This window comes from Rhinoraja longicauda, chromosome 2 (genome assembly GCF_053455715.1).
Source record: "Rhinoraja longicauda isolate Sanriku21f chromosome 2, sRhiLon1.1, whole genome shotgun sequence".
Classification (NCBI taxonomy): Eukaryota; Metazoa; Chordata; class Chondrichthyes; order Rajiformes; family Arhynchobatidae; genus Rhinoraja; species Rhinoraja longicauda.
In genome coordinates, this window is record NC_135954.1 from 88,162,346 (window position 1) to 88,174,702 (window position 12,357).

At 41.4% G+C, this 12,357-nt stretch overlaps 1 protein-coding gene across 1 annotated transcript in view; it reads right to left on the minus strand.

The window, feature by feature from the left end:
• Positions 1–12,357, minus strand: part of gabbr2 (gamma-aminobutyric acid (GABA) B receptor, 2) — a 694,367-nt gene that overhangs the window by 131,327 nt on the left and 550,683 nt on the right. Inside the window, exon 13 of the mRNA XM_078422928.1 lies at positions 10,794–10,901. Coding sequence (XP_078279054.1) covers positions 10,794–10,901 — 108 coding nt within the window. The remainder of the gene's footprint in view (positions 1–10,793; positions 10,902–12,357) is intronic.

The following is a 12,357-nucleotide window of genomic DNA, read 5'->3' on the forward strand; positions in this document are numbered from 1 at the left end:
TGGGCGGCGTGGACTCGGTGGGCCGAAGGGCCTGTTTCCGCGCTGTATCTCCACATCTAAATCTAAATCTAATTGTTGGGATAGTCCCAGCCTCAACTACCTCCTCTGGCAGCTTGTTCCATACACCCACCACCCTTCACCTTGAACCTATATCCTCTGGTCCTCGATTCCACAACTCTGGGCAAGAGATTCTGTGCATCTACCCAATTTATTCCTCTCATGATTTTGTACACCTATAAGATCACCCTGCGCTCCAAGGAATAGAGACCCAGCCTCGTAAATCTTCTCTGAACCCTTTCAAGCTTGACAGTATCTTTCCTATAACATGATGCCCAGATCTGAACACTAAACTGAACTAAATGCAGTCTCACCAATGTCTTATATAACTGCAACAAGACCTCCCAACTTCTCTACTCAACACTCTGACTGATGAAGACCAATGTACCAAAAGCCTTTTTGACCACTTTATCTACCTGCGACACAACCTTTAAGGAGCATTGCGCCTGCACTCCTAGAACCCTCTGCTCTACAACACTCCCCAGAGGCCTACCATTCACTGTGTAGGTCCTACACCCTTGTTAGATGTCTCAAAATGCAACACCTCACATTTCTCGCATTAAATTCCACATCTACGTGAATAAGTATTGTATATTATTTGGCTGATTTATTAATTCTGTCTCTCAAGGTCATAAATCCCAGCATATCTGCCATCACCATAAGCTAACTTCTCTGCTCATACCAATGACGATATTTCCTCTGGTATTAAGCGTTCTCTCCTGCTGCATGGAGGAGAGGAGCAGTCATGAGTTAGAACAATGGTTAGTGATGGATGGAAGGAGAACACTTATTGGTAGAAGGAGAAGGCATTGCAGAAACTAAGGTGGAACATCAACTGCGGCTGGACAGATGGGAATGTGAGAAAGCTCAGAGGAAGAGTTGACAATATATGGTTAAGAAGGAAATAGTGCGAGGGTGTGCAGAGGGGAGGTCAATTTGGAAAGCTGGACACATCATAATATCGGCGTACAAGTACTATACTAAGCTATCAAATGCTGGTGAGCTATCCATGCAAAATGAGTATGGAGTCCTCATTTGGATACATCCAAGATGTATTGCTGCCTCCAGCCTGGCTTCTTTGGTCTCAGTGACAGATTTTTGTTTCCATCTACCCCGATGGGCTCCTCATGACTTCAAATTGGGAATAACTGCAGGAGCCTTGGCTTGTTGGCATTACACTTTCCTTATTTCCAGTGTTCTGAAGCTAGACTTAAAATCCATTGAATATCATATTTGCTTTATATTGGAACTGTCACTGAGTTGTGCAAATCGTCATGCCATCACTCATGAAAACATAAAGTGATGCACTAATGTAGGGCCAGGTCAAATATCCACTGTGGCCCGAGTTGCAGAAGTATCTGATTTCCTGTGCACCACTGTACCTCAACCATTCACAATGCATTTCAAGCTGAAATAATCACACACTTTTGGTTAAGAAATTTTGGAAACGACTGAGAAAAATCAATATTACCATTTATTTATCATTTCCCACAAAGGCGTTTCAAGACAATTATTGCCCAATAACGTCTGTTATTTGAAACTGTTATTTTGACTGTCATATTCATTTGGAGAGCATAAAAGAAAATCTGTTGAAGACTCCTCAATTAAAATTAGTGCAGAAACACCACGAATGTAAAACTGTCAGCAAAAGGAAATAGAAATAGAAATAAAGGCTTCACAAACAGAGACGATTTGGAAAATTACATACAAGCATTGAAAACCCAAGGCAAGTGGGCCAGCATTTCATGGAGTGATGTGACAGAAATGAAGGCCATTCAGTCCATCATGCCTGTGCTGGTTTTCGTAAAAGTATCGTTAAAATCTGATGTAGAGTTCTGTGACAACTGATCTTTTAAATATCGTGTTACCGACCACTCCCATCATCTTTTCCCATCTCTTCACAACTTCATGTGAGTTACTTTGTTTTAGGAGTTCAAACCACAATCTACAATATTCCAAACAGCAAAGAGTGTAGTAATGGTCTAGGCATGAAAGGTCTGGTGCAAGGACAGACGCATGGTAGATGAAGATTATTGTCATTTGGTCAGCAAAGTCTGGAGAGGCAATACAGAGTAAAATGTCACAAAGTGCTGAAGTAACTCTGCGGGTCATGCAGCATGTCTGGAGAACATGGATAGGTGATGTTTCAGGTTGATACAGAAGAGAAGCATTAGGATTGTGCTTGGATAAGAGGGTATTAGCTATTCGGTCATAAAGGGGCGTGGCTGTGTTCTGCAGCTGCGGCTCACCGGCAGTCTCTGTCTTTTTTTTGTTTTTTGTCTATTGTCATCGTTTAATGTACGTTTTGTTCTCTTTTTAACTCTGTGTATGTGGGGGGGTGGTGGGGGGGGTTGGGGAAAACCTTTTTTCTAATCTCTTCCTCAACGGAGATGCGACCTTTACCGTGTCGTATCTCCGTTCGCGCTACGGCCTAACATCGTGGAGTCGGCGGCCTCCAGCTGGGATCGACCTTGAAGACTCCGGTCGCAGGGCCTGGACTTACCATCTCGGAGGCTTCGGCCGTGGGCCCTGCAGACCGCAACATCGGGAGTTCGCAGGTCCCTGGCTGGCGACCGGTTTTTGGGAGCTCCAGCCGTAGCAGCTTCGACCGCCCCGAAGCGCGAGGTACGATCGACCCGCTCGCAGGCCCTTCATCACCCTGCGTGGCTCGGCCGCAGCACTTTCCATCGCCCGGTGGGGGCTCAGGACTTTCATCGGCCTGCTCGGCTCGGCCCTGGGACTTTCCATCGCCCAGTGGGGGCTCAGGACTTTCATCGGCCTGCTCGGCTCGGCCCTGGGACTTTCCATCGCCCGGTGGGGGCTTCAAAAAGTTGGGAGCCTCGATCACCTCGTGGCACCACGGGAGAAGAATGAGGAGGAGATAAGACTTTGCCTTCCATCACAGTGAGGGTATGCCTGGAGCAATCGCTGTGATGGCTGTTTGTGTAAAAATTGTATCTGTGTGTCCTGTGCTTTTTGTTGTCTACTGCCGGACCCTGACGTGAGAGGACACTGGCGTTGTTTATTCGCCGCTTTTCCGTCAGGATAGTTTGTCTGTTTGTTTTTATGTTGATTGTTTTTGTAAAGCGCTTTGAGCACCCGATAAGGCGCTATATAAAATAAATGCTTATTATTATTATTATTATTATTATTATTATTATAAGTAGTAGTTCTTATTAGTATAAGAAGGGGTTGGACAAATGCAGGCTGTTTTCCCTGGAACATAGGAGCGATGGGGGGGGGGGGGGGGGGGGAGTTTTGCAGTGGTTGACCTGATAGAAGTATATAAGATACTTCAGACTAGCAAACTGCAGCTCTTTGATTCTATCCTACCTAAAAAAGTTACTGTTCTAAGTTTCTACCCGAGAATAAAAAGTTACTGTTCTAAAAGGAGTGCAGTAGCAGAGAGCCTGGGAGTGTTGGTGCACAAGTCACTGAAAGTGGCAAGACAGGTTGAAGGGAGTTAAATGTCATACACAATTCAATAGATATATCAATAGAGATGTATACATAAGAGCAGGGATGTCATGTTCAATGTTTAGAAAAAACTCATCTACTTTCAACTGGACTATTGACCTTAATTTCAGTTGGTACATTATAAGGAAGGATGAACATTCATTAGATGGAGCTCAAGAAGATTTATGACAATAGTCCCTAGGCAGGACTACAGTTATGAGGGTAGATTGGAGAGACTGGGACTCTTGCAGATGAGAAGCTGAGGAGCAATTTGATGGAAGTAGACAACATGATACAAGCGCAAGAGTTTGCAGATGCTCTAATCGGGAGCAAAATTAATCAGCTGGCGGAACTCAGTGTGTCAGGCAGCATCTGTAGAGGCAGAGATGTGATCGATGTCTTGGGTCATCGACAGATGCTGCCTGTCCCGCTGAGTTCCTCCAGCAGTTCATGTTTTGCTCTATCTATCACAATAAATGGTCTAGAAAGTGTGGGTGCAGAGGGATGTTCCTCACTTTAGTGGACGCCATGGAATAATGGGCACATACCTAAATTAAAGACGATGATCCTGTTTTTTGACTCATAGTCAAGTGATACAAACCTCTTAATTTATTTAGAATTTTATTCATCTCAATTTCCTTTGTTCCAAAGAAAACAATCTCAGTTTACCCACTCTCTCTTCAAAGCCACCATTTTCTAATCCTGGCAGCATCTATGTAAAATTGGTAAAATTCTCATTTGGATCTGTATTCATATTTACCACTGATTCTTTCCCCATCATCTTTTCAGTATGTTAATTTCTGTTCATGTGACATTTTGCTTTTAATAATTGTAAATGTTCTTCTTGGATTTTGTAGCATTGTAAACTTTAGTTACTAACCCTGATATTAGTGAAAAGAAGCCTTTCCTTATCTATCCAAACAATATCACTTCAATTCTCAACACTGCTACTCCATAGATCATAATAGTGTAATGTTTTATTAATTGGTCTAGCGCCACCAAATCGCTGAATATTGATCTAGATTCAAGTGTCACTATTGAGTTGGATTCTAACAAATCAGTCTTTAACAGTTAAGGAATCAAAACAACTTTCAATAATGATAGCCATGATATGGCCAAATTGTTGTTAAAATACATCTGTTCACTGATGTCCTTCATGAAAGGAATATGCCATCCTTGGCCGGCCTCCAGCATCACCAGACTTTAACTGTCTCCTTAGTTTAAGGGCAAATTAGGGATAGATGTTAAATGCTGGCATCACCAGGAACATTTAATATGCTTTTAACATGCCGGTAAAGCTGTAACAAGTATTTCACTGTTCCAGTTCTGCTGCAGTGAAAGTTTTTCCCTTTAACATTCTGTTTTATAGCAAACAATCTCAACTTTCCACTCTCCCACTGAAGTTCACTTCTGTGCATTTTAGTAACCCTTCTACTCAAGAGAGAGTTAGATAGAGCTCTTAGGGCTAACAGAATCAAGGGATATGGGGCGAAAGCAGGAACGGGGTACTGATTTTGGATGATCAGCCAAGATCATATTGAATGGCTCCAAGGGCCAAAATGCACCTATTTTCTATGTTTTATGTTTCTATGTTTCTCTTTGAGCTTTTTTAGGTGATGAAAATGATTGATGAGTGTAGGGCAGTGGATGTTGTCTATATGGACTTCAAAAAGGCATTCGATTAAGTTCCTCATAGGAGCTTGAACAAGAAGATTAAGCCACGTGGGATCCATGGTGATTTAGTAGATGGGAGTCAAAATTAGCTTGGCATTAGAAGACAGAATGAAATAGTGAAGGGTGGTTTGTGAAGGTTATTAAAGGATATAGTAGGATATAGAACAGTTGGAGATATGGTCAGTGTCAAGTCAAGATGAGTTTATTGACGTGTGCACAAATACAGTACACACAGGCACAATGAAAATCTTTGCTTTCAGTAGCATTGCAGACACACATAAACATGCAAAAACAAATTATACACAAATCACGCATAAAATTCCAAAAGAAAGACTATGCAAAAAAGACATTTAGAAAAAAACATTTTGGCAAAAATTCAATTAGAAAAAAAACACAAGTCCTAGAGATTGACTATAATATTTATCTTCTGTACTACCATGTTGAGAAATGGAAAATGGAGTTCGATCTGGACAAGTGAAGTGTTGCACTTGTAATGTTAAAGGAAAGTACCCAGTGAATGGTAGGATGCTTAGGACTATTGACGTACAGGGGGATCTTAGGATGCAAGTTCATAGCTCCTTGAAAAAGAACAAGGACAAGTGGATAGATTGGCAAAGAATGTAAATAGCATACTTGCTGCATACATTTGCTTCATTGGCGGTGGTGTTGAATAGAAACATTTTGGTTAGGCCTCATTTGGAATATTATGGGCGGTTATGATTGCTGCTTTCAGGAAGGATGTGAAGGCTTTGTAGAGGGTGCAGAAGAGGTGCATGAGGATTGTGCTTGGATAATAAGGTATCAGCTATAAGGAAAAGTTGGACAAATGTAGATTGTTTTCCCTGGAACAAAGGAGGCGACGGCTAATGGTGGTGGGGGGATTGTTCAGGTTTTGCAAGGGTTGACCTGATAGAAATATATAAGATTATGAGAGGCATAGACAGGATAGACAGTTTTTTTTATCCTCCATGGTAGAAATGTCATAAACTAGCGGATATGATTTTAAGGTCAGAGGGGGAAAGTAGAATGGAAATTTAAGAGGCATGTTTTAATTCCACAGAGAGTGCTAGATGCCTGGAACATGGTGCCGGGGTAAATGATGGAAGCAGGTACCATGGCAATGCTTAAGAGGCTTTTAGACAGGCACATAAACATGCATGGAATGGCGGGATACAGATTTTGTGCAGGCTGATGGGATTAGTTTAGTTTGGCATCATGTTCAGTGCAGACATCCTTGGCCAAAGGAACCATTCCTGTGCTGTACTATTCTATATTGCTCTCCAAGGTTTTGATGTCCTTCCAACTGTGTAATATCCAGAATCAGAACCAATACTCTTGAGAATAAAAGGCTCAACAGAACTTCTTTCCTTTTGTTCTCAATTATCTGTTAATAAGTCCAAAATCTCTCTGTTATTACATGGTCTTTAAAAAATGCTAATTCATTTATATTATATGGCATGAATTTGCCTTACAAAGTCCATCAAGTCATACTTACCTTTTTAAATCTCATCAGCACTGAGTTTATCTATTTTACTTTATCCTCTGGAATTACGTTATTATCGTCAACATTGTTTACCACATTTTACCAAGTCTTCAGAGAGAAAGCAATTTAAAGTAGAAATTCCTTCAGAATTGCTTTCTCAGCTTGTGGGCCAGACAGGCCATTAACTGCCCCGCTGACAGGGATGTCTATTTCCTTCCTTTTTTTCCCCAGTTCTATTACCGTGCTGGTCTCTGAGTTTTGGAAACTATTGTATCCGAAATATTAACCTTTCTTGCCGATAACAATGATCTGCTGCAAGGTTACAGCAGTTTCTGAGATAGAAATGAGGTGGAGGGAAGAGTCACAGAGCCAAACAGAAACACTACACAAAAACAGGCACCTCAGTCAACTAGATATATTTGATATATATCTCTGGACAGCACAGTGGAGCAATGGTAGAGTTGCTGCCTTGCAACGTCAGATACCCGGGTTTGATTCTGAATATGGGTACTGTCTGTACGTTCTCCCTGTGACCACGTGGTTTTTCTCCAGGTGCTCCGGTTTCCTCCACGGATGGACAGGTTTGTTTCCAAGCTATATCTCTAAAGTCTAAAGTGGAGAACATGCTTCCAGTAGTGAAAAAGTCCAGGACCAGAGGGCACCGCCTCAGAATAAAAGGATGTACCTTTAGAATGAAGATGAGGAGGAATTTATTTTGCATAAGAATGGTGAAACAGTGGAATTCATTGCCACAGATGGTTGTAGAGGCCAAAATACTAGATAATTTTAAAGCTTAGGTTTAGTTTGGTTAGTAAGGTGTCAAAGGTTATGGGGAAAAGGAGGGAGAACGGGTTTGAGGGGGAAAGATAGATTAGCCATGATTAAATGGCAGAACTGAGTCGATGTGTCAAATGGCCTAATTCTGCTCTTATGTTTTATGATCTTATAAACTATGTCCATACTGTACCTCGAGTACTTAACTATACTGATCCTGTTTTCCAGCATTCGGTTGTTCATCTTCTTTGTAATGTTGTTTCAAGTACTCATTCAATATGTCAGAACATAAGAAAATAGGAGCATTAATGTGCCAACTGGTCTTCTACACCTGCCTGGCATTTAACATGATCATGGCTGATTCATGTTGGCCTTAACTTGTCTTCTGTGACAGTAGTTCTTTTTAAGCATTGTGAGGGAACATGAAAATATCTTATGCCTTTTCAGACAGTTTTTTTTAACAGTTAGTGTAGTATTTGTGGCACACACTGTGGTGGAAGAAGACAAAGCAGCCAATTTCTGCAAAACAACCACTTAGCTCCCCTCCTCACCCACCCCAAGCACCTTGATAGTGATCAGATTGACCATTTTATCAAAGCTGAATGAGGAATAAATATTGGTTGGGACATCAGGGAGCTCCTCAGAGTGCAGGGAATCATTTAAGTCCACGTCTGAGGGCAGATATTTCATCTGTAAGATAGAGAGTAGGAGATCGGGAACCTCATTGAAACATACAGAATAGAGAAAGGCTTGGATAGAGTGGATATGGAGGATGTTTCCTCTAATGGGAGAATCTAGGACTAGAGGACATAGCCTCAGAATTAAAGGACGTTCTTTTAGGAAGGAGATGAGGCAAAATTTCTTTAGTAGGAGGGTGGTGAATCTATGGAATTCTTTGCCACAGAAGGGTGGGGAGGCTGTCAGTGGATATTTTTAAGGCAGAGATAGATAGATTCTTAATATCTGGATAGATTCTGGAGCGACTAGGTTTGTATACACTGGAATTTAGAAGGATGAGAGGGGATCTTATCGAAACGTATAAAATTATTAAGGGGTTGGACACGTTAGAGGCAGGAAACATGTTCCCAATGTTGGGGGAGTCCAGAACCAGGGGCCACAGTTTAAGAATAAGGGGTAGGCCATTTAGAACAGAGATGAGGAAAAACTTTTTTAGTTAGACAGTTGTGAATCTGTGGAATTCTCTGCGTCAGAGGGCAGTGGAGGCCAATTCTCTGAATACATTCAAGAGAGAGCTAGATAGAGCTCTTAAGGATAGCGGAGTCAGGGGGTATGGGGAGAAGGCAGGAACGGGGTACTGATTGAGAATGATCAGCCATGATCACATTGAATGGCTGTGCTGGCTCGAAGGGCCAAATGGCCTTCTCCTGCACCTATTTTCTATTGTCTATTGTCTAATTAATACAGTAGACAGAGGTAATGGGGAAAGGCAGGAGAATGGGGTTAGGAGGGAGAGATAGGTCAGCCATGATTGAATGGTGGAGTAGATTTGATGGGTCAAATGGCCAAATTCTACCTAATTCCTTATGACCTTGTTATTGTGTCAAGCAATTGTTTTTCTACTTCAGCAAACGTTAGAGTTTAAAAGGCCACACTCTTCTTCCATGGAACTTTGGTTGACTTGCTCCAATGTTTTGATGTAATATCGGTTGTATTTTTTTCTTGCACCATCTGACATCCTTTCCCTTTAGGTTAATCCATGCAGTGATCCATTTTGTATTCTATTGTATCACAGCGATAACTTGAACCTTGTACGTGCCGGAGAGGTTTTGAGAGCTTGAGAAGACAGCCACACAATAAGAAACATATGCTTAGATCAGTTAAGCAGTGCTCAGATAGCTGGTTTAATTCTTTTTCTGCTCATTGAGGGCAGTGAAAAAAGATAGATTGTTCAAAGCTGTAATTGATAACAAGGTTTTCTGTTCCATAGAAACGTAGAAAATAGGTGCAGGAGGAGGCCATTCGGCTCTTCGAGCCAGCATCGCCATTCATTGTGATCATGGCTGATTGTCCACAATCAATAACTCGTGCCTGCCTTCTCCCCATATCCCTTGATTCCACTAGCCCCTAGAGCTCTATCTAAATCCATCCAGTGATTTGGCCTCCATTCTCTGGCAGAGAATTCCACAAATTCATAACTCTCTGGGTGAAAAAGTTCCTTCTCACCTCAGTTTTAAATGGCCTACCCATTATTCTAAGACTGTGGCCTCTGGTTCTGGACTCATCCAACATTGGGATCATTTTTACTGCATCTAGCTTGTCCAGCCCTATTATAATTTTATACGTTTCTATAAGATCCCCTCTCATCCTTCTAAACTCCAGTGAATACAAGCCTAGTCTTTTCAATCTTTCCTCATATGACTGACCCGCCATCCCAGGGATCAATCTCGTGAACCTACGCTGCACTACCTCAATTACAAGGATGTCCTTCCTCAAATTTGGAGACCAAAACTGTACACAATACTCCAGATGTGGTCTTACCAGGGCCCTATACAACTGCAGAAGAACCTCTTTACTCCGAAACTGAAATCCTCTCGTTATGAAGGCTATGTCATTAGCTTTCTTCACTGCCTTCACTCATGCCACCACCTCTTGCTGAATGCACATTTACCACCACATCCTTTACTCCCAATGTTGTTATCCTGCTTAGCAGAAATAATCAAAAATGCTTAAAACTGAAGAGAGAATTTAAACCTTTTTATCATATTCATGCAATGTATATTTGTAGCTTGAAATCAGAGACGCTATTAAAATTAAATATATGGGGACACAATCGAAAGCTTGAATTAAATGTAGACAGAGTTTGGAAAGGAAATGTTAGGATTTAGCAAAGCGAATTGTATGGTGGGACAGGTAGCCTTTGGGGATAGGCATGAGAATTTGGGAATTATATCAGAGAGATGCTATTGTCAATACAGTTGTAGCAGGTACAGAATCGCTCGTGGGCAGCTTCAAATTTTGACACAAGGAGAGATCACTGCTGAACCATCAAGAAACCATACAAAATTGAAAGGGTGTCATGCACTTACAATGTGCTGTGAAAACTACCCCAGCAGCAATAAACATCTTCAGATTGAGTTCATGACAGTCAACGAAAATAAAGAACCAGTCTGATCTAAGCTGACCTAAGGGTGTGCATAATAGCAGCAATTACACGTTTTGGCCCTGAAGGGACATACTATGATACATACAACCAAAAAATGACATATTGTGCATTATTTTACACTCTCTGCTTTATAAAACAGTGCACTCCCTGACTTACAGTGAACAGCAAATCAGCCGCTGAAATATCATTACAATGCACCAAACATTTTAGTCAGGAGCTACTTACCTTTTTCTTCATCTTTACGTTTTTGAATATGGCGTGAACTCTCCATGTTTTTGCAAACATAGCTCCAAATGCGGTTGTGTAGCCAACCGTAAGAATCCAAGTTCGGACCTGAACGACAAAAACAAGAGGAAAATAAAGGTAAAGAACAACTTTAATTAACCAAAACAAGCCACCTTAAAATCGTAAGAACACTATCTCTATTCAATTAAGAATACCAATCAAATAAAATACTTATATTCAGAGAGCCTCCAACCAAAATTACAATCCTGCAATACATTTCCTGAAAATTACTCCACAAATTCATAAAGGAAATAATCATGATACATTTTTTAAACAACTTTTAAATTTAAAAATGCATTATGTTTTTGCCACCCAGTCATTTTAAAATATGAACCTTGAAATACCAGCCTTAACATTTTGATTATAATAGACAGAGGCGCAAAAAGCAGGGACGTATAAGGGACCAATGAAAATTTGTGCTCTCCTTACGTCTGAAATTCATGCACACATTTCGTACAGTGATTGTAGCATTAAAACACAAAATTGTGTGATTTTACACATTCACACATAATAAAGGGAAATTAATTCAAGAGTACTATATCACTGTGGAATCTAATTGGTGCCTGCCCCTCTTAGGGGTATGGAGGGGTTGATCACTGACTACCACCTTTTCTTCCAGTCATTCTTGCTCTCCAGCAGTTTCCCAAGAATAGAGGCAGAAGCAAGGAACTGCAGATGCTGATTTACAATGCTGGAGTAACTCAGCAGGTCAGGCAGCATCCATGGAGAACAGTGATCGGTGATGTTTCAGATCACGATCGTAGGGTTCTCCAGAGTGGGTTCTCCACATTCTCCAGATATGCTGCCTCACCTGTTGAGTTACTCCAGTGCTTTGTGCCTTCCCCCCCCCAGAATAATGGTAGGAGATGAGTGGTGATCAAATGTACTGTTCTGGCACAAGTTGACAGCATGCATGGTCCCAGCATGGTTATGAATTAGATTAGTGAAGAAGGGTGCTTGATGACTGGCATGAGCATGATGGGCTCCAGCACCTTCCTTCACGTCAAATGATTCATTGGCACGCAGACAATGTCATTGCTGATGCCTAGTGAGCTTGCCCAGAGTGCTGCTGCTGTGGCAAGGTAGGTTAGTCACAGACCCACAGCTGCTCAACGTTGACCTCAAGGCCATCTGTAACCTCCTCGACTGTTGCTGTGTAACCATATGCCAATTAAACAGCAGCCACAGAGAACACTCATCAGTATATGACCTAAGAAAAGGCAGGCAGACTAGACATCAATTGAGCAAAGATTATCACCACTACACACAACCTAAGAGCAGTGTGGGTGTGGAAATATGCAATTCAATTCCACAAGTACTGAGGCATACCACGACGATGCAACTGGAATTGGCACTTGAGATTGTGACACCAAAAACATGTTTAATCCATTCTTATTTCTAAAGAATAATAAAATTTCAACTGGGGATTTAAGTTTATATAACCTGAAGAGATATTGACCAGTAAAATTAAAATGATTAAATGCCTCTGCTGATGCTGGATTTG